Genomic DNA, 23,732 nt, shown 5'->3' with positions numbered 1-23,732 from the left:
AGTAGCCATCAGAGGATGGATACATGTTCTCATTCTGTTTACGCCAAATTCGGACTCTACCATTTGAATGTCTCAACAGAAATGGAGACTCATCAGACCAGGCAACATTTTTCCAGTCTTCAACAGTCCAATTTTGGTGAGCTCGTGCAAATTGTAGCCTCTTTTTCCTATTTGTAGTGGAGATGAGTGGTACCCGGTGGGGTCTTCTGCTGTTGTAGCCCATCTGCCTCAAGGTTGTGCGTGTTGTGGCTTCACAAATGCTTTGCTGCAGACCTCGGTTGTAACGAGTGGTTATTTCAGTCAACGTTGCTCTTCTATCAGCTTGAATCAGTCGGCCCATTCTCCTCTGACCTCTCGCATCCACAAGGCATTTTTGCCCACAGGACGGCCGCATACTGGATGTTTTTCCCTTTTCACACCATTCTTTGTAAACCCTAGAAATGGTTGTGCGTGAAAATCCTAGTAACTGAGCAGATTGTGAAATACTCAGACCGGCCCGTCTGGCACCAACAACCATGCCACGCTCAAAACTGCTTAAATCACCTTTCTTTCCCATTCTGACATTCAGTTTGGAGTTCAGGAGATTGTCTTGACCAGGACCACCCCCCTAAATGCATTGAAGCAACTGCCATGTGATTGGTTGACTAGATAATTGCATTAATGAGAAATAGAACAGGTGTTCCTAATAATTCTTTAGGTGAGTGTATATATGAGCTAACTAACTATCTAATGAAATTAAATAAGGATCCAGATGACTCAGCAAAGCACAGAGCACAGCAATGACACTGCTCTCTCTCTCAGAACTGCAAAAAACTGCAGAAAATGGCTGCTGGGGAGGTTCTTTAATAGTAAGGGGTAGGCAACGTTCCTGTTGGTTGCTAGGGATGTTGCTAAGCTCAGACAAAGACATTGCAGCCTTCTCATTGGCCCATAAGCAAAAAGCAGTAGTACTGATGGAAAAAAAAAACTAGAATATTCGCGATTACAAATATATAGCACTATATTCTAGATTTTTGCGAATACACGAAGTGCCGATATTCGCGATAAAAAATTCGCAATTAGAATATTCGCGATCAACACTGAAGACTAAGGCTACTTTCACATTGCCATTTTGGCTTTCTGTTTGTGAGATCCGTTTAGGGCTCTCACAAGCGGTCCGAAACGAATCAGTTTTGCCCTAATGCATTCTGAATGGAAAGGAATCCGCTCAGAATGCATCAGTTTGCCTCCATTCAGTCACCAATCTGCTCTGGAGGCGGAAACCATAACGCTGCTTGCAGCGTTTTGCAGTCCGCTTGACGAAACTGAGCCAAAACGGACCTGGCACACAATGTAAGTCAATGTGGACGGATCCGTTTTCTCTGACACAATCTGGCACAATAGAAAACGGATCAGTCTCCCTTTGACTTTCAATGGAGTTCATGACGGATCCGTCTTGGCTATGTTACAGATAATACAAACGGATCCCTTCATGACGGATGCAGACGGTTGTATTATTGTAACGGATCAGTTTTTTCAGATCCATGACTAATCGGCCCAAAACACTAGTGTGAAAGTAGCCTAAGCCACAGACCCTGGGCTGCCAGCCTTTGGCCAAGATGCCAGTCTTCTGACAGAGATCAGGACAGCTAGTTCAGGCCTGATCTCAGCATGAAACCTTGTTTTGCCTGGAGGGAGACTGGAGAAGCCAGCTCAGTGATTTGCTTGTATTGTTTTGCAGTGATGGTCAGTTTGCAGTGTTCGCCAGCGAACACATGCGGGCTGCCATCTTTAGGAAGGTATACTCACCCGTCCGGCGATGCACAGGTAAGCCCTTACCTGTGCCAGGAGCTGGTCTTAAATCAAATGCAGTCACCGGAAGCAGGCAGTTCAGAGAACAGCCGCCGGGGCCTTCATCGGGCTGTTCTAGGAACTGCCTGCTCCCGGTGACTGCATTTGATTTCAGACCGGCTCCCGGCACAGGCACAGTATACCTTACTAAAGATGGCATTCCGTATGTGTTCGCTGGCGAACACTGCGAACTGACCATCACTGTTGTTTTGTACAGTAAAGAAGCACACTGGTTAACTGCAGACCCTGACTCTCTAGACTTATTTCTTATTGGGGTGCATCACACCTTACCATTGCTTCTGGAGAGCAGCAACATGGGTGTCTAGGGGACCCCCAACCCGGCCTCTGCACATGTGAATTTGGGTTTTTGAAACCCCCGTGCACATGTTCTGAAAAAAAAATAAATGGGCTGATTTTTATCCATGCTATGGAAGAAAAATATCCACGAGTAGAATGAGTGTGTTTGTTCTTCTTGTGGCTTCCACTTATTAAAATCGGGGGTAAGCCCCACATGGTTTCACCGATATATCGGCTGCACGTCCATGGCAGAAATGAAAGTGTCGGCCTCAGATTTCTGCCATGGATGCTCTTGTAAGTAGAGGTCCAATTTACAGTATAAACTGGGCATATATAACTATGGGTACCATATAACAAATCTGTACTGCACATAGCTGTAGAACAAAGCACAAATAAAACCTGAACAACAAAAGCGGATGTCAGACGTGACAACTACCCGAGCAGAGGTTGAGGGATGATTGTTCCTTGCACAACATTTCAGCAGGCTCTGTAATGATTTGACTCATGCAGTGATTAATGACACATGGCAGGTATCATGAAGACATCCCACCCCCAGTGGAGCGCACAGCACTGAAATCCGTTCAGGAGATTAACAAGTACTTTGGTGCTAATTTATTTTTATCAGCACAAAAATGAGACGAGGCTCAAGGCAATGAACAGCTGCTTGCCGTTCATTTTAATAATGTCTGCCTGTTATTAATGGAGGCACACCTCAACTTGTTCTAGCACATACTGGAAGTTGCTAAAAGCATGTTTAATGAAAACACAAAAAACTGACATTTAAAGAGGACCTTTCATCGGTCCAAACATTGTGAACTAAGTATCATGACATATACACTCACCTAAAGAATTATTAGGACCACCATACTAATACGGTGTTGAACCCCCTTTTGCCTTCAGAACTGCCTTAATTCTACGTGGCATTGATTCAACAAGGTGCTAATAGCATTCTTTAGAAATGTTGGCCCATATTGATAGGATAGCATCTTGCAGTTGATGGAGATTTGAGGGATGCACATCCAGGGCACGAAGCTCCCGTTCCACCACATCCCAAAGATGCTCTATTGGGTTGAGATCTGGTGACTGTGGGGGCCATTTTAGTACAGTGAACTCATTGTCATGTTCAAGAAACCAATTTGAAATGATTCGAGCTTTGTGACATGGTGCATTATCCTGCTGGAAGTAGTCATCAGAGGATGGGTACATGTTCTCATTCTGTTTACGCCAAATTCGGACTCTACCATTTGAATGTCTCAACAGAAATCGAGACTCATCAGACCAGGCAACATTTTTCCAGTCTTCAACAGTCCAATTTTGGTGAGCTCGTGCAAATTGTAGCCTCTTTTTCCTATTTGTAGTGGAGATGAGTGGTACCCGGTGGGGTCTTCTGCTGTTGTAGCCCATCCGCCTCAAGGTTGTGCGTGTTGTGGCTTCACAAATGCTTTGCTGCATACCTCGGTTGTAACGAGTGGTTATTTCAGTAAACGTTGCTCTTCTATCAGCTTGAATCAGTCGGCCCATTCTCCTCTGACCTCTAGCATCCACAAGGCATTTTTGCCCACAGGACTGCCGCATACTGGATGTTTTTCCCTTTTCACACCATTCTTTGTAAACCCTAGAAATGGTTGTGCGTGAAAATCCCAGTAACTGAGCAGATTGTGAAATACTCAGACCGGCCCGTCTGGCACCAACAACCATGCCACGCTCAAAATTGCTTAAATCACCTTTCTTTCCCATTCTGACATTCAGTTTGGAGTTCAGGAGATTGTCTTGACCAGGACCACCCCCCTAAATGCATCGAAGCAACTGCCATGTGATTGGTTGACTAGATAATTGCATTAATGAGAAATAGAACAGGTGTTCCTAATAATTCTTTAGGTGAGTGTACAGCGGCTCCCAGGGATCTCACTGCACTTACTATTATCCCTGGGCGCCGCTCCGTTCTCCCGTTATGTACTCCGGTATGTTGAGGGACTTGGTTATAGTAGGCGGAGTCTGCCCTTGTTCTGTGGGCGTCTCCTTCTCCTAGGCTGTAGCGCTGGCCAATCGCATCGCAGAGCTCACAGCCTGGGAGAAAAAACCTCCCAGGCTGTGAGCTCTGCGCTGCGATTGGCCAGCGCTACAGCCTAGGAGAAGGAGACGCCCAGCAGAACAAGGGCAGACTCCGCCTACTATAACCAAGTCCCCTAAGTCTCCGCCTACTATAACCAAGTCCCCGAACATACCGGAGGACATAACGGGAGAATGGAGCGGCGCCCAGGGATAATAGTAAGTGCAGTGAGATCCCTAGGCGCCGCTGTATATGTCATGATACTTTGTGAACAATGTTTAAATACAATTGTAAATTGTAATCTTTAAATACAATTGTAAAATAGAATTATGCAGATTGTGATGTTATTTACCCCAAACCCATTTTATTTCTCATCGAAAGGTCACATTTATTTCAATGGGAGTTTGTCACCTGGGCAGACCCCTTCAAAGTGCCACCCCTTTCCACCACATTTGGATAATTTAATTATCATCTCTGTTCAAGTGTAGAAAATAAGATCAGATCCTGCACATCCAACTGTGTGGGATTTGACCTTATTTTCTACATGTGTGGCTTTCCTATGTTATCTATATACACTACTGGAAAATGAAAAAGAACACCTAGAAGGAGTTAAGATAATAAGCCTATTACGATATGATAGTGCTGGAAGGGGTTTCATACTACTTCACATACAGATGGTCCTTACTTTACATAGAGATGCCCCAAAGACTTTCTATGCCTGGCATCACTGTTGTTGTTTTTTGTCAGGCAGCACTGTTTTTTTTTTTTGCCTTCTCGCTTACGGGACTGTTGATTGGGTGTTGCTGAACTGTTCACTATACCTGACAAAAGTGTGCACCAATTGTGCAATTAATGGACTTCTAAGGGCCGAATAGCTGCCTGGTCCCTCCATCAAACCTTGAAAAGAGTGGGATGAGACATTTCTGTAGTGCATTGGTGGTGTCAACACTGATCAAAAGAGGGCACTCACACAAGTAGAAAAGGTTCTGGACAGTCAAGATTGACAGACAGGGTTGGCTATAAACCCTACAGGGAAATTTCCTGGTGGGCCGATGCCCAGAGGGGCCACTCAAGCCCTCCTCAGGCTGCTGGATATGTAACAATCTGATGCTTTCAACAGTAATAGGACGGAGCATCAAATACTTATGTACCCAGCTGGGTACCCCAGATACAGTTAAGTACTGTGGTGGGCACAGGAGACTCATGGCTTCCTGCTCCGCCGCTCAACCTCTCTGTGGCCTGCATTGCATATTTTATGGCTGAGCCCCCCTTCTTTTGTTGCCCGTCCTTCTGTCAATTTGGATGTGCCATTATTTATTTTTACAGGGTCACTTTAAGTTGCCAGTCCGCCCCTGTCGACAGAAGCACACCAAGAGCACCATATAAGAAGAGCCACTGTATCTCAAAGGACAGTTACAGCATCGCAAATTGGTACAGCAGCAGCCCACGCAGTGACCTCTCGGACCATAAGAAAATGTCAGCATTCATGCACTCCAGTAGCTCATATGCCACTGAACTCTCATCATCACCAAGAGCGCCTGCACTGGTGCTGCAAGAGAGTTCACTAAAGGCATGATTGGCAAACAATAATGTGCAGTGATGAAAGCAGGTTCTGCCTTGGTACTAATGATGGCTGCATCAGAATTCGGAGGAGGAGGGCTGGAGAATGCCTAATGCCGTCATGTAACATGTTGTGGGGCACCATTAGCTGCCATGGTCTTTCCTGCCTTCTATTAATGGAGGGAACATTGACCAGCCTTCGTTATGTCAACGACATCATGGAACCAGTCCTACTGCCTTTTTTGAATCAGTTAGATGTGGTGTTTCAACAAGGTAATGCTCACAAGCACACTGCCCGCGCTACACAACATCAGGGTATCCAGCAGCTCCCTGGCCAGCTCAATCGCCCGGTCTCTCCCCCATCGCAAATGTTTGGTACTGGGTGGGGCGACTGATCTCCCATGCACAGCAGCCAACGACCACCTGGGCTGAATTATGGGTCCAAGTTGAAAGAGCCTGGAAATACCACAAGAGGAATTTCCATAATCTGTATGACCATTACCATGTCGGAGTGGCAACGTGTATCACAGCAAGGGGAGATGCCAGCCAGTATTAGTGCCCTGCCTCAATGTATATCCCACTATAGAACCTAAATAAAGAGTGCAACACCTTAGTTGTGTGATAGTTGACCAAGCAGTTTATACGTTGTCAGTCTCAGCTGAATCCTATTACTTTTCCCAGGTGTTCTCTTTTAATTTTCTGCTAGCATATATATAGCATTGTAATTCTATCTGTGAGGATAATGAGATGACTGCTGGAAAGTGATCTCTACAGAACAGAAAGCGTCAGCCTATTGTGATAGAATGCACCACAGTGAAAACTGTGAGAATTCAAGATTTTTTTTAATGTAGTGACTTGAATTTAGTGAATAAAAAAAAAAATGTACAAACAATTGTTGCAAAAATAACAGATACTTGATTCAATCAATGGATCATTCTTTGTTAAAACATGTTAGAACATACCTTCTCTCCTGGTAGGCCTGTTGGTCCGGGATAACCCTTTGGGCCCTACAGAGAGAATAAACCACAATATAAACCCAATGCACGTGTACATTAAAGGGGTTGTCCAGCCGTTAATATTGATCCAGGTTTCAAGGGGTTGTATGAATTTTTTTTACATTTTTTTTTCAATTCTTAGAAACAGGACCACTCTTGTCTATAGGTTATGTCTGCATCTCATCTCCTTTCACCTGAATGGGGCTGAGCTGCAATATAATAAACAGCCCGCAGCCAAGAATGGAACTGTTTCTGGGAAATAAAAGAACATTTTTAATAAAATCATACAACCCCTTTAACATTTTTGGCTTTCAGGAGGGACAATGTGTTATGACGTCATCCGCTGACCATCACCCCATTATCTTACGGTGGCCCATTTTAAACATATAGGTATTACCAGCTTTAGGAAAGCAAAGTTCTGCAACTGTAAGTTTTAGATTATCACTCTTTTCAGCCTAAGGCCTCATGCAAGTGGTAGAAACATGTGTATGTAGACTGTACATACACAAGAAGTCCCTGAGGCCCTGTGCTGATATATAGTGCTCCATATGGCACCATATTGCAAGGTGATTCTCCCAGTGCTCCATGGAACAGTGTCAGAAGGAACATGCCAGATACTTCTGTACCAACTGGAGAATTATGGGGACATGGCTCCATGCAGCAGGTAGAATGAGAGCCATGATACAGCTATAAGCATGGACCCTTGAAAGTATGTGGAACCTAATCCCATAATCCATGTGCTTTTTGTGTAGGTCTGTAGAATACTAACCACTAACCCGGGTAATGGGACATGCACTGCGCCTACACATGTATATGTATGTATTCGGTTGGAGTTTAGTTAAGAATAAATAATATAAATTATTACTATGTGCCCACTGGGAACATTATTTAATTGCAGGTTTGCTGAGCATCTGGTATTGTATATACAGTATGTGATTTACAGTGCTCAGTGTTTGGGGAAAGAACATCAGAACAAACACTTGGAATGAGATGAGAGGGAATAACAAATTCAAGATTTTATTTCTTCTTTTTTTTCCTTAAAAGCACTTTAAGAGTACCAGTAAAGCAACATCATAGTTCAGCCATTAATTAGAGGGGTCTTCCTGAAATGCTGAAAACAATGTAAATGTAAAATTTTTTAGACACAGTTGAGATGACAATGTGCACCGTCATCGTTCGGAAACAAGAACCAGGCAGGGCTCCATAACATAACACGTTAACCATTTGGTGGGATTTCTGCCTAAGGGCTAAAAGCACGAAGGCAGTTTACGAGAGTAATCGTAGCGCAGGATAGGGTCACACAACATTTATGTCATTTTAGTATATATATATATATATATATATATACACACACACACATATATATACACACACACACACAAGCTACATATATTGAGTCTGTACTGTCAGTCTGTTATCTTGTACTGATGAGTTCCATCCTGTATTATACTCCAGAGCTGCACTCACTATTCTGCTGGTGGTGTCACTGTGTACATACATTACTTATCCTGTACTGATCCTGAGTTCCATCCTGTATTATACTCCAGAGCTGTACTTACTATTCTGCTGGTGCAGTCACTGTGTACATACATTACATTACTTATCCTGTACTGATCCTCAGTTACATCTTGTATTATACTCCAGAGCTCTACTTACTATTCTGCTGGTAGAGTCACTGTGTGTGTACATACATTACATTACTATCCTGTACTGATCCTAAGTTACTTCTGTATTATACTTCGGAGCTGCACTCACTATTCTGCTGGGGGAGTCACTGTGTACATACATTACTTGTCCTGTACTGATCCAGAGTTACATCTTGTATTATACTCCAGAGCTGCACTCACTATTCTCCTGGTAGGGTCACCGTGTACATATATTACATTACTCATCCTGTATTATTCCTGACTTACAGCAGGTATTATACGCCAGAGCTGCACTCACTATTCTTTTGCTATTCTAGACATCCAAGACAAGCTTAGCTGAGCACCTATTCTGCAATTAGACAGTAAGCTATAGTTTACTATGCAGTCTCTGATGTAAACCTTACATTTCCCAGAAGTCAACACAGCAAGCTAAGCATAGACAGTAAACAAGCAAGGGATGCTGAGATTTTAGCTCTGAGGCCTGTGGAATTGTGAATGCAACTCAACAGTAAGTTATAGTATGAGCTGTATGCAACTCAGAATCAGTATGAGAAGTAATGTGTTTACAGAGCTACACAACTTTCCAGGTGGATTATTTTATCAAATTATTTACTGCATATTGGTGTTAAAATGTAAAATTGACAAAGCCTATCAATGTCGTCTTGGCCCTGCAGATGCATGCTCTTAACAACAGGGGGCAATATTAGTATTGTGCAGTACCCCAGACCTGCTTAGTATGTTATGTTACCATGTACACCAACAGATGGGGTATAGCTGACAGTGGTTGACATTAGAAATGGGACTAACCATCCCATTCTTCCCCTCTTAGTAGGAATCGGCTGGTCCATCTTCTTTAGTCTACATAGTGAGGAGTGAGGAAGCATGCCCAATTGCTCCTGAGAGGTTACAGGAATGCCCTAGAGGCAGCTTTCCTGAAAACGAATGCGTTTTACAGTTAGCGGAGTAACCAGCAAGCTACAGCTTTACAGACCCCGCTGCAGGTGAGGGACTACGGTTCGGACATCCATCACCTAGATTACATCCAGACCAGAGCAACTCAAAGCCTGTATTGCACAGTGGACACCTATAGCCACAAGTGCCAGCACCCAGGTGTTAGTCAGAAGTTCAGGAGAGAGACATCAAGATACTACATCAGAGGTGCCATTATCTACCACTTTGCCAGCCACCATACCTCATCATCTGGAAAGAGAAATTGCACTGTATACAACTACTGCTGGATGTACTGCAACTCCCATTTTGAACTAAGTAAAGAGAGACTTTTATTCTTCTGACCCGATTCCTTATACCCCCTTTTTACGGCACTGATCGGCCTGAGGGAGTAACCTGCGATCACATCAGGGCCACTACCACTCCCATCCTCATCAGCTCCTCAGGGGCTGTCCAGGATTTTAAGAAACTTTGCCAGAAATGGTCTAAAATAGACCATAGAAATAACCATTACTCACCTGTTATAACCCCTGCATCTCCAGCACCACTGATCTTTTGGTCCTACTCCCTGCCAGCCTTGCAGTGTTGACACCATGTACATCATACATATGACCACAGCAGCCAATCACTGGCCTCTGCATGACCAGCTGGGACTACTGGAGTGGCATGGGGATTTAATGGATGAATGTAGTTTTTTTTTTAATTGTGTACCATTTATGGCCCTTGTGCAAGTTTATTAAAATCAACCAATTTAACCCTTTTCCACATTCCACCTTACTTTTATCAGCTGAGCCATACATGGTAGGTGACTGCTGCACCCACAGGCAATGTCTATGCTCAGAGATTTGGGGTTTCTGCTATTCACTTCTAATGGAGTGTGACTTAAAGGGAACCTATCCATATTGCACGTGGTGAGCCGAGGGATAATAAACAACAGGCGGAGTAGGGGGCAGAAAGCTCTGTCCACTGTGTAGTGGGGATGCCAGCATGCTGTAGTTCAGCTCCCATCCCAAAAGGTCTGCTTGATGGGGGCGCCGGATCCTCCCCAATCTGATATTCATTAGCTATCCATAGAATAGGTCAACAGTATCTAAAAAGTGAAAAATTGCTTTAAATGTCTGCTCACTTTGGGTCCAGTGGGCGGTTCTTCTCAGTAACGGACATCTCTTTATGCACAGTCGTATCAGTATTGCTGTCAGTCACTGAGTAGGACCGCCCACTGGACTCCTGAGCATAGAAGAGCAGGGTTTTAAATGCATATATTGCAACTTATGATGAATATTTTCCCACAAAACTACCTATTAATCTCCTCAGCTCCTCCTGCTCTATAAGATGCAGGTTCCCTTTAAAGGGGCTTTTTGAGATTAGAGAAAAAAAACTATATTTTTCCAGAAACATCAATACCAGACGCAGCCCATAAACAAGCCCTCCATACAGGGGTGGATTGGCCATAGACCTTACAGGGAAATTTCCTGGTGGGCCGATTCCCTGGGGTCCACCCAAGCTCTCATCTCTGCCACTGGCCAGGTACATAATGAGCTCTAAGTAGTAATTAAAGGGGTTGCCCGGGTTCAGAGCTGAACCCGGACATATCCCTATTTTTACCCAGGCAGCCCCCCTGACTTGAGCATCGGAGCAGTTCATGCTCTGATGCTCTCCTTTGCCCTGCGCTAAATTGTGCAGGGCAAAGGCATTTCCAGGAGATCCGGTGACGTACCGGGCTCTCCATGGGGCTGCCAGGTGGAGGCTTCTGCCCAGCAGTGTGTTTGGTGACGTCACCGACTCTGATAGGCGGACTTTAGCGCTGCCCTAGCCGTTATAAATAAATAAATAAATAAAAGAGCCCTTGCCCCGGCCGATCCAGCGCAGGGCAAGGGAGCGCATCGGAGCATAAAATGCTCCGATGCTAACATCAGGGGGGCTGCCTGGGTGAAATTATGGGTATGTCCGGGTTCAGCTCTGAACCCGGACAACACCTTTAACTCTGTGAGAATCAGAAACTCATGTACCCACTCTGAGTCCATGTGCTTACTGAGTAAAACGGGTTATTGTATGGCTTTGACAAAATGTGGGCAATTAAAATTGGGTGCCTCTTAATATGCCGGTTCCATCTGACATTATTGACACAGTGTTGTCATTTATGTGATAAGACTTATACTGTGTTGGTGCACTTCACCACTTTTCATGTACTTTGCAACCCATCTGTTCGTAAGTGGGATGCATGTATATATATATGGAATATTTTGAATCCATCTGGCATACATTGTCTCCGGTTACTGTTATATGTCACCAGTCTTTTTGACTGGTAATTGTGAATTTTTGTGATCGCTGTCACTTATACTTACCTGTGTAATTTGTGTTTCCCTACCTTCTTTTAATTTGGACACCCTTACAACATGGGGTTCCCAGTCCGCTCCTGCCTCCATATTACACCATGGTTCAGGTGCACCTAAACAGATCATGGCGCAATATGGAAACCACACACGGCCCTGTGACTCTTGCCTCAATTAACATACTGCCTGTACTAAAGCTATAGAAATATGTAGAGCCAACCACAATATAAAAAATAAAATAAAATAGGTATTCATCGGATAACTAGGTCACAAATTATAATGATAGAGGTCCCTTATATATGGCTTTTTTTGGATTGTCCTCATGTGATACAAAAAGACAAACCTGCAACAATGTAACATGTAATGATCATCAAATGTCAACATAAAGAAGTAGAAACATTATATCATGGTCGTTAACATTCCTGAGCGCTGCCTTTACACGTTCAATGCTACTCCAGCACACAGGAAAGTGATTTGTCATCTCACCTTTTATCTTGACACTCCTACTGAGAGAACAAATTATTTTATCCTGGTAATGGTGCTGCCTAAATACGGACTATCCTGCAAACACACATCCTGTTACAGCCACCCTACAAGGTGTGACTGTGCCAACAGAGGTGGCAATTGTTTAACAAGAGCTAAGACGCATTTACACCACGCCGAGCGAGCAGGCAATTATTGGGAAGGAACTGTTCCTGATAATTGCCTGCTCCTCAGTGGAGGTGAAGAGCTGCATTTACATGCGGTGATTGCCTCAGCTGTATGGGGACAAGCCATGGGCGGACTGGCAATAGACCCTACAGGGAAATTTCCCAGTGGGCCGATGCCCAGGGGACTGCCTTAGACCTCCTCACAGCCTCAGAGAGGGTACATAACTATCTGATGCTCTAAGAATTAATTAATGCTAAAAGCATCAGGTAGTTGTGCACCTGACCAATGGCCGCAGGTCCCTCTCCTGAATTCAACTGAATACTGTGGTGAAGGCGGTAGTATTGTGTGCAGCACTGTGGTATTTGGTTCTGCTGGGGTGGTATTTTGTGCTGCTCAGTACTGCAGGCCCCACCTACTTGTTTTAAACCTCCTTCTATGAATTTTGACCCGCCTACAACATACGGACACTTATGTTTTTTTCCAGGACCACTTTACGTTCCCAGTCCGCCCATGGGACAAGCGATGGCGGCTGCCATTGCTCGTCCTCACGAAGATTCATTGTTTCTGGGCAGCGGGTCACTGTTTACACAGCACGCTGTGCTGCCCATAAATTATTATTTTATGTGCTGCATGAAAGCTCATTTCACCCGATGAACAAGCGTTTTGCTCATTGATCGGGTGATCGGCAGCTCTTTCACATGGGCAGATTAATTGGGAACATGTGTTCTTTGTAAAGTTTGCTCCCAATAATCTGCCCGAAAATTGTGCGGTGTCAGTCTACTATTAGTCTTATGTCCGAAACGCGTAAACAGGAGTAACAGATCCTGTCCCAACACATGTATGAATTTTCAATAAAGAACCCATATATTTTATGACCTGTGCTGGATTTTTCTACGTATACCATCTTAGACATTTATGGCATATCCACAATAAATGCCATAAAAGTCTAATAAATGCGGATCATGTATTTGGGAGCCAAACCTATCTCCAGAACTGTGGTTCCTTGTCCCACCCACTGCATCAAGGAGGAGAATGAATTGAGATTTGGGGCACATCTATGCAGCTCTTTCCATTTACTTATTTGGGACTCATGGGAACTGTCCCCCCTTAAACCTATATCATTGTCTATTACGTAATCTTCATTCAGGGACTGTCCAATGAAGACAACCTGTTTTATGAATGGAGAACAATATGGAAACTTGCTGCTACTGCCATAGAAATTACATACAAACAATTATATTACCGTTTGACCTGGAGGTCCACGATCTCCCATTAAACCCATTGGCCCAGGATCTCCCTATAACAAAAAAAGGCAAAGAATTTATAAATTATATAGCAAGGAACGTAATAGATTATATGATGAAAAAAAAGGGAGTAAGTCAGTGCAGAGGCTCAGTGAGCATAGTCTCTTTGTAGCTCTTGGGTTCAAATCTCACCAAGGAGGTTTGTAGGTTCTTCCTGTGTTTCCATGGCTTCTTATGAAATTGACCCTACTGTGTATTCATTTTGGAATTTAGATTATTAGTCCCATTGAGGACAAGAAACTAATGACAATCTCTGTACAGCACTCTGGAATATGTTGGCGTTATATAAGCTACATAGGAAGAAGAACATGAAGAGAAATTCTTTCCATTACTTGTCAGAAGACATTCAGCATTCTACATATTTATATTGACCGTGTACCTGACTGACAGATATTCTCACTTATGAGCCTTAGGCACCTAGTGTTAATAGACAGCTGGGCTTGAGCTGGGATCAGAGAGGCCTCTGGACCCAACTATTTGACTCCTTAGATGAGCTTGACAGAGGTGGGTGGGCTCCCTCTGTCTCCCCATCAGTGCCCTGTGAAGGGATTGCAGTGTGTTGATGGGTTATCATAGCAAGTAGGGTCTCAACAAAGGAAAAGTTGCCAATGCAGTGACCCACTGGTTCACTGCTAAAGGGTTAATACTATAATGCTGTGGTTCACTGATAGCGTTGTTAGAATTCTTACGGCGATGCTGTGTACTATGTATTCCGAATGGATATATATATATGGGAAGGAAATAGTTAACAGGCCATTATTAGTTACAGTTGTCGGCTAGAGGGCTGGTCCTATTTCCGCTGGTGAGTGAGTCTGCCAGTAAGAAAGGCAGAGTGAAGACCTGTCTTGTATGCGCTGCTGCAAAGTAGGCCAAGAAAGAATGCCCCCAGGAAGACACCATTTCTGTGAGTTACAACTGCCAACTTTGTTAAGAACCAACCTCTGAGGGGAAAAAAGCATTGAGTTATTGAAAAAGGTTGAGGACCAGTAAAGCGCCATGCTTGGACAATAAAGGTAATGCACACCTATGGCTTTAGAATTTAAGGCATGTGGTGTGGGTTATTGCTTCTGGTGCCCGCCACACTACTGAGATGGACTGGCCATCCGATCTAGGAGTGAACCCAGCACTTGGGCATTGCAGAGAGTAGGGATGAGCGAACCCGTGGAAGTTCGGGTTCACCAGGTTCGGCTGAATCTCAGGTCAAAGTTCGGGTTCGGGACCTGAACTTGACCCCGAATCCCATTGAAGTGAATGGGGACCCGAACTTCACTTTATGATTTTTCATTATAACATGGTTATATCGGAAAATAATAGCATTCTTAAGACAGAATGCAAAACAATATGGCCATTTAGGGGTTAAAAAAAAAAACGAAAAACTAAATAAAAATTACCACATTCACTTGATCGTGCTGTAGCAGCTTCTTCTATCTTCACTAAACAGGACCTGCCAAAGGACCTGCGATATGCGTGATGACATCCTTTGGCAGGTCCTGTGAAAATAGAAGAAGCTGCTGCAGCGCGATTAAGTGGATGAGTTGTTTTTGTTTTTAAACCCCTAAATAGCTATATTGTTTTGCATTCTGTCTTAAGAATGCTATTATTTTCCGATATAGCCATGTTATAATGGAAAATAATAAAATCACCCAAACACCGAACCCGGACATAAGTGAAAAAGTCTGTGTTCGGTCCGGGTAACCGAACTTGCAAAGTTCGGTACGAACTCGAACTTTGCAGTTCGGGTTCGCTCATCCCTAATTGAGAGTGATTGCTCGCCTTTGATCATTTGGAAAGACTGCATTAATTTATTGAAGGAAACTCAAGGAGGACCATCATAGCCATCCTCTATAGAGAGTCTTTTGAACAACCTACTCTGTTAAATTCCTTAGAGCTGCGCCTATTATTTGTACTTGAACAGTGACACCCATCATTTATTCTGTAAAAGAGAGACTTTATTTTACTTTAAATCAAGTTGGCCTGGTTATTGGTCTCCACATCCAATTACGCTTCCTGCTCTCCTGCCTTGCACCCTGCAACCCATTAACCCAACATCAAGGCCACCCCAGCCACCACAGACAGGAAATCCAGAGATTCCCCGAAGGGAAGAAGGATTGTGCACCTCTAAGTACTAAATGCCGGGCCTGGGGGAGTGCTGGAGCAGGGTTAGCCACCATGAGAACTACAACTACCCTTATTGCCACTGCCACCACTTCCATCCCTTCTGCCTCCACATGCATCCCCTGTGGACCTTGCAGGCTGCACCAACAGTTCCAGGAAAGGCGAGGAGCTGATGGGAAAGGGGTTAAGGAAGAGGGCAGGATTTGTGAACATTTTCCCCAATGTGGGAGGTTTATGGGAGTTTTCTGGCCATTTGGTTTGAGCATACCAGGGGACAGGGCTTAAATGTCCTGGGATATGTTGGCAACAATGCAAAAGCCCTCTGGTCTGCCACAGGTATAAGCCTATTAGGTAATCACATATAGAGTTATCCACTTGATCATAGATTGTAAGCTCTTGTGAGCAGGGCCCTCACTCATAATTTTTTACTCTGTAATGTGTGATTTTGTTTGTACATATTCCCTCTGATGTGTTAGCTTGGGGAATATGTTGGCGCTATATAAAGATTATTATAATCTTTAATGGGTGGTGGGATCCACTGGGAAAATCCCACATCTAATGTCTTTGGATATTTTTAGTGACGTGCCTGGTCTATTACTAGACATTGCCTGACATTTAGCTACTGTTGGGATGAATGCATTGGAAAGGTCAACACATTTTTAGTATGTTTACTTGTCCTTCTGATTTATTTAGGCCCCTTGAGAGTAGTCTGTACACTCGAGAAGCCCAAACAAATGAAAGAAAAAATAGAGTCACCGCAAGAAACATGAGACCACTGCATTTTCACTTCCATATGGATGGCAAATCTATCTTTGATCTTCACCTGCTTATGGGAATAATGAATTCCATCCATATTACTGCTGATAAACACAATGGAGGAGATTTAGCAGAGCTGGGGCAAGGGAAAAGCAGAGCAGTAGCCCACAGCAATCTGTCAGATTGTTGCTATCATTTCCAAAGGACATTTAAAAATATGAGGAGATGAAACCTGATGGGTTGCTCTATTTGCACTTTGATAAATATACCCCCCAATGTGAATTAGGGTGTTCTTACACTGCATTTTGCAATGTCCACTTGAAGTATGCACAGGGAAAGCTCCCAATGTATACATGATATTAAAGAAGCAAGCATGTCCTTTTGGCCTCTGTCAGGCTTGTGTATGTTGGTGTACCTTTATTTTGTTGTATAGCTCAATTTCATACAGAATTATCCCAGTATGGTAACATCACCCATATGTTACTATATATATATATATATATATATATATATATATATATACACACACATACACGTACACACACATATATACATAAACATACATACACATACACACACACAGATATTAGTACCTTTGGGCCAGGTAGAGCTTGTCCTGGGGAAAATCCTGGATCTCCTTTAGGACCCTGTTAGACAGGGGAAAAAAAATGTTAATAAATACAAGGACAAAAGGTAATTGTTCAGTTCTACTTTGACTTTTTTTGGAATTAGTCCGCACAATATTTATAGAAAAACATAAAATCAATGACTCCACTTTCACACGTTTACATCTGCCAGTACTATTGTATCATGCAGGATTGAAAGAGCTTCCTCCTCCGAGAAGAACTCTCCCACCAGGGTGGAAGTTTTTGTCAGACAGCTTTCAAAATATTTGCCCCCATTTCACTGACCCCCTGTACAAGCATTGATCACTAGCCCAGGATGATCATTGTAACTAGATCTATGTATACACAAGTTTGCTTTGATAAAACCTCCATCCATATTACCTGGAAGGTGCCCAGTTCTGATAAAATAATAATCACGAAAGGGTAATGGGGATATAGGGGGTCACAGTTTTAACATATGCCCCTATATTATGGCCATCCTATATTGCACACTACCATATCATGGCTCTGTAGAGGCAAGTTGTACAGTTTCCAAATACGGCACCCAGAAAAATCTATGAGCCTATACAATACTTCTGTATGCCATAGATTTTTTTGTTATGCATTCAAATGGAATCCATGACAAAATATGGTGTCATGGGTCCATCAGATGCTATTTTATGGAGGCTTCCTAACGGTCAAGGGGAGTATACCACTTATGCTAAGCGCCTAGAGCTCTATAAAATGGAATCACATGGACTCCATGTGCAGCCATACTTGGTCTTAGGCAAAGTTCATACCTCATTTGCCCAGCATGTTGTATGCAGTGTAAAACAAAACTTACTATGGAGTATACAGATTTGAAAAGTGGACTTTTCACAGAAGGGTCAAAAGTTTACATCAAGATCCTGTTTTAATTTTTAAGACTTGCAACTGAGACAGAAACGGAGGTGGGGGATCAAGCATCTGTATTGCCATTGCTGTCCAGAACAAAGAGCCTCGAGGCCTCTTTCTCGGCCCAAGAGGCAGACAACAGAAAGAAAATCTTTCCAAACCTTTCCACCCAGGAAAGCCCCCCTATCCTGGAATAAAGGGACTACTCAAGTGCCATTATAAAGTATGCACACCCAAGGGGTAGCCAAAGCCAAGTAGATACCTGTAATGGAGGCAGATCATGCCCGCCAGGGAGCAATACACTCGAGCCAAATTGCCGAATTTTCTTCCCATATTATATAAGACAAAATGCCTTGTATACAAAGCATATCCAATATTGTATAGGCCTCCTCTAGAGCAATGGTTTCATAGCTCTGTGTATATTACCTGAAAAATCTTTACAAGGACGGTTTCAAGGAAAAATCTAGAATACGCTCAAGTTTATGGGAAGCCACTTCTTTGGCTTGGAACGCTATCCAAACTGATTTCTCTCTTGCTTATTCTGTGCTCTGCAATCATAAAACCACCATAAATACCAGACTATCTTATTGCTGGTTTAAATATAACTCTGTTTAGGCTGAAGAATGCGTTGTATGTATAATCATCCCAAATTACAAGCTGCTATTTGGAATGAGAGCAGAAAAAGACATCTTAATCTTCCTCTGTTCACATAAGCGGTCTACTGATGAGAGATTTAAGCTCCACACTTACTATTATATACACTCTGTGGCCAAAAGTACGTAGAAACCTGCCCGTCACACCTTGCTGGACATCCCATTTCAGAACCATGGATGGTAATATGGGGTTAGACCTGATTTTGTAACTAAAACAGCTTCTGATGATGTTGGGAGAGGTCTGGCTTGCAGTCAGAGTTCCAGAACATCTCAAAACCATTGGTGGGGTTGAGGTCAACGCTTTGTGTAGCCACATGTGATCCTCCACACCAAAGTCCTCAAACCATGGGCATGATTTCACACTTCATGAAGTTTGTGTGGTCTACCAGTTGGAGTGCTGTAGAGTGTTACTCAGCACCTGCTTAAATCAAAGCATGTCCTTTAAAGAAAGAGTCATGCTGTGAAATGGCGCATTGCTTTGGCTTTTGGAAGGGGTTTCTAGTGTAGATTACAGGCATTGACTTCTTGGCATAAGTTAATACAAAATAGTCAATCTAAAGGCAAAGCTGCACAATAAAAGATGGGGAGAGTGGACCAATGGGTGCTAATTTTAGACCATAAAGGTAAGCACTACCCAAAATGGAGATACACTTCCTACTATAGGTTAGAAGTTGTTTGTTTGAATAAAGGGGTTCTCCACTTTAGACAATTTCTATTTGACAAAAGGGTTCCTTGACCATGAACTTATTACAAAGTATTGTCTGTAGGGAAATCTGTCTAAGTGTTTCATTTCCCTGCAGCGCCACCGCAGGGGAAACTAAGCATTACACAGTGTCCAGTCAAATCAATGGGTTGTCTGTGTAATGTAGGACAGGATAGGTCCTCCAGAGCGAGAGATGCTCTTGATAGCTCGTTGGTCAAAATATGAAGATCCCCTCTATCAATTCCTCAATAAGGTACATGATTGTGGGTTCCCTAAATGACCAACCCCTTTTAAGAACATGTATTATAAGATGAACAAAGGTTTTAACCTGATTATACAGGGATTATTCAAGGATCACATCCATCTGTTCCAGTTTATACAGGAAACATTTTATGTTAGGTTCAATTATTATTTTACTTTTTCGAGATCTTTGAGCGAGGAGCTTTGTTATGGCTGTCGAACACATGCTGGATACATGATTACAAACACATGCGACACTCTGCTGTCCAAAAAACAGACAACACAACTACTTCAAAGCTTTTTACTATGACTGGCTCTCTTTCAGTAAATGAAATGAAGACATATAGAGCGGGCTGCACAGGCTGGTACAGTGGTCATAATAGGAGATTTTAACTTCCCAGACTTCGACTGGGGTCATGGTTCTGCCTCAACCGCAAAGGGGAGAAGATTCCTCAACTTTCTGCAGGACCACTTTATGGGCCAGCTTGTAGAAGCTCCCACTATGGGCAATGCTCTGTTGGATCTGGTAATTTCTAATGATGCAGAGCTTGTTGGAAAAATTATTGTTCAAGAAACACTAGGTAATAGTGACCACAATATAATTAAATTTCCCCCTAAACTATAAGAAGCAAACTCTGTCAGGCAGAGCAAAGACACAAAATTTTAAAAAGGCTAATTTCCCTGGGTTGAGGGCAGCATTTCAGGGCATAGACTGTGAGCAGCTACTGTCACATCATAATACTGAGGATAAATGGGAGAGCTTCAAATCCACATTGAGTAATTGCACAATTTTTTTTATTCCTTTATGTAACAAGTATAAACTGCTAAAATTAAAAACCCCTCTACGTCTCAGTGAGGAAGCCGGCGTGCGTCCTTCCCTCACTGCGCCTGCGCCAAATACTGAACTGGACGGCACAGGTGCAAGATTTCCCCGGCAGACAGGAGGAGACCAACGCTGGCCTGGCCCTGTCAATCAAGAGTAGAAGGGAGTAGAAAGAGGTGGGCAAACAGAGCCTCTGGGAGCAGGTGCAACGCCCCCCCCCCCCCTTGCTCCTAGAGGCTAATTAGCTTATAATAAAAGTTATAATTGCACAAAAATGGGGGCACACTGAAAAAAAAGAATAGCAGAGTTAAATTCAGGTGACATTTGCACATGTATAATCTCAGCCTGTTTAATAGTGAAAGGTGTGGTGACAGAAACCCTTTAAATAAGGTAAATGTGAACAAGACTCTGGGTCCAGATGGATTACACCCAAGAGTTCTTAAAGAGCTCCATTCAATCATTGCTGTGCCCCTGTTTATAATTTTTAAAGATTCTCTAGGTAACTGGTACAGTGCCAAGTTATTGGCACAAGGCAAATGTGGTGCCCATATTCAAAAAAGGATCTAGGTCCTCCAGAGGTAATTATGGAAGGGCGGCTGTGGATGTAGTGTTTCTGGATTTTGCAAAGGCTTTTGATACTGTCCTTTATAGACGTTTACGGTAAAGTAAGGTCCATTGGCTTGGAAAGTATAGTTTGTAATTGGATTGAAAACTGACTGAAGGACCGTGTCCAGAGAGTTGTGGTCAATGATTCTTATTCAGAATGGTCCCGGCGGGTTATAAGTGGTGTACCCCAAGGTTCAGTACTGGGTCCTCTATTATTTAATTTATTTATTAATGATATCGAGGACGGGATTAATAGCACCATTTCTATTTTTGCAGATGACACTAAGCTATGTAGTACTGTACAGTCTATGGGAGATGTCCATAAACTACAAGCTGACTTGAACACTGAGTGATTGGGCATCAACTTGGCAAATGAGGTTCAATGTGGATAAATGTAAAGTAATAATCTCTGTGCTTCATATGTCCTAAGTGATGTAACACTGGCAGAGTCACTTATAGAGAAGGATTTGGGTGTCCTTGTAGATGGTAGATTAAATAACAGCATACAATGTCCATCAGCTGCTTCTAAGGCCACCAGGATATTGTCATGCATTAACCTAGGCCTGGACTCGCGGGGCAGGGATGTAATATTACCACTTTACAAAGCGCTGGTGCGGCCTCATCTGGAATACGCAGTCCAGTTCTGGGCACCAGTCCATAGAAAGGACGCACTGCAGCTGGAAAAAGTACAGAGGAGAGCGACTAAACTGATAAGGGGAATGGAGGGTCTTAGTTATGAAGAAAAATTAAAAGAATTGAATTTATTTATTCTTGAGAAGAGACGTCTAAGGGGGGGGGGGGGGGGGGGACGACATGATTAACCTATACAAATATATAAATGGGCCATACAAAAAATACTGTGAAAAAACTGTTCCATGTAAAATGCCCTCAATAGACAAGAGGGCACTGCGTCCGACTGGAGGAGAAAAAAATTCAGTCTCCAGAAGCGTCAAAGCTTCTTTACTGTAAGAACTGTGAATCTGAGGAATAGACTTCCTCAGGACGTGGTCACAGCAGGAACAGTGGACAGTTTTAAAAAGGGCTTAGATGATATCTTGAAAGTAAACAACATTAATGCTAATGAAAACATGTAGAAATATGAGTGTCACTTCCTTCTGGGATTCGCGTCTCCACCTATCCCTTGGTTGAACTTGATGGACTTATGTCTTTTTTCAACTGTATCAACTATGTAACTATGTAACTATATGTCTAATAAACCACAACAACGTCACTGTCATTCTCTCACATGCAACCTATCAGTTATTCCTCACTTAAGAAATCCCCATGTCAATCATCATTCCTCCATGAGAAACTTTGTACATATGCGCAGCTTTACTGCCATTCTGCATATTTCTTTCCCTCAAACGGGAAGTTCTAAGAAGTGATTTTGTGGGTTTTCCCCATCAAAGTCTGTACAGCTAGCTCCTGTTCTGGCGGACTTTAGTCGTCCTTGTATTACAAAGATGATCCGACCACCATCATGTAATACTACATTGCCCCAGCAGCGGTGACTGCAGCAGACATGCATGGCTAGCTGTTTGCTGAGAGCCTGCATCTAAAAAGGGGTTTTAAAGAGGACCTGTCACCACTCCTGACATGCCTGTTTTAATATGTACATGCATTCCCCATGTAATACCAATTCAGGAGCATCTATTCTTATGGCTCTATGTCCTGCCATTCCTTTATTATTTCTACTAGCAGTCTGCAGTAAGGGTAGAGAGGGGAGGTAACCAGTTGGGAGGGGGGGGGGTGTACCTGCACAGTCTGAAAATGGCAGCTCTGATTGGATAGAGTGAGTCTGTGCAGGTACACGCCCCCAACTGGTTACCTCCCCTCTGTACCCTTACTGCAGACTGCTAGCAATTCATTCAGAACTTGTAGTACAAATAATATAGGAATGATACCACATATAGCCATAAGAGTAGATGCTCCAGAATTGTTATTACATGAAGAATGCATGAAGCAAACAGGCATGCCAGGAGCGGTGAAAGGGCCTCTTTAACAGAAATAACTAGAGATGGATTCACTTAGGACATTTTTGCAGTGCTGTGTTTAAACACATTTATAACATACTTGAATACTAAAAATGTGGCACAAAACAGTAAACAATTCCTTTTTCATATGTCTGACATTACTTAGTTCCCTCACATGAGGCAGCATTTATCTGCCGCCCCTTCACATGGAATCCATCAGCTGATCACGTTGCAATACAATTTATCAATAATTTCCCTGTGTCTGATACAGTTTAGTATTTATTACCTCATTTCCATATGCTATCCTGTTAATTAAACCTTTATATGCCTTTACCCATTGGAATTAGGTCTATTGGTGGCACCCCCCTCAAACAGCCGATTCACCCAGAGGAAGCTGTGGTCAGTCAGGCAGCTTTAGGGGAAATGTACTTTTATACAGATGAATGGTCATTTTTGTAATAACAGCTTGAGTCCACCAGAACAGGAATCACTTGTACAGAGAAAATCTCCATTCTGGCTCAAAGAAGGAGGACATGAGCGGGAAACCCACCTCTATGATGTCCATAAGCCTTAATGGGCAGGGATTGTATTCATGAAACAATGCCTATGTGTCATTCATTTAACAATATGCACCATCAATTATGCACATGGAATCAAATAATTACTCAAAGAGGTTGTCAGGCCTAGGTGCCAACAAACCCAATGGTCAGACCCTATGCCCAATTTTAAAAAAAGCCACTCACTTGTTTG

General features: G+C 43.0%; 1 protein-coding gene across 1 annotated transcript in view; it reads right to left on the bottom strand.

Annotated features, from left to right (window-relative positions):
- Positions 1-23,732, bottom strand: part of COL24A1 (collagen type XXIV alpha 1 chain) — a 241,707-nt gene that overhangs the window by 143,323 nt on the left and 74,652 nt on the right. The window contains exons 6-8 of the mRNA XM_040407488.1: positions 17,079-17,132; positions 13,554-13,607; positions 6,700-6,744 (exon numbers count right to left, since the gene is read on the bottom strand). Coding sequence (XP_040263422.1) covers positions 6,700-6,744; positions 13,554-13,607; positions 17,079-17,132 — 153 coding nt within the window. The remainder of the gene's footprint in view (positions 1-6,699; positions 6,745-13,553; positions 13,608-17,078; positions 17,133-23,732) is intronic.

Source organism: Bufo bufo, chromosome 9 (assembly GCF_905171765.1).
Source record: "Bufo bufo chromosome 9, aBufBuf1.1, whole genome shotgun sequence".
Classification (NCBI taxonomy): Eukaryota; Metazoa; Chordata; class Amphibia; order Anura; family Bufonidae; genus Bufo; species Bufo bufo.
Note: the sequence above shows the minus strand (reverse complement) of the source record. Positions and strands in the feature narration are given on the sequence as shown.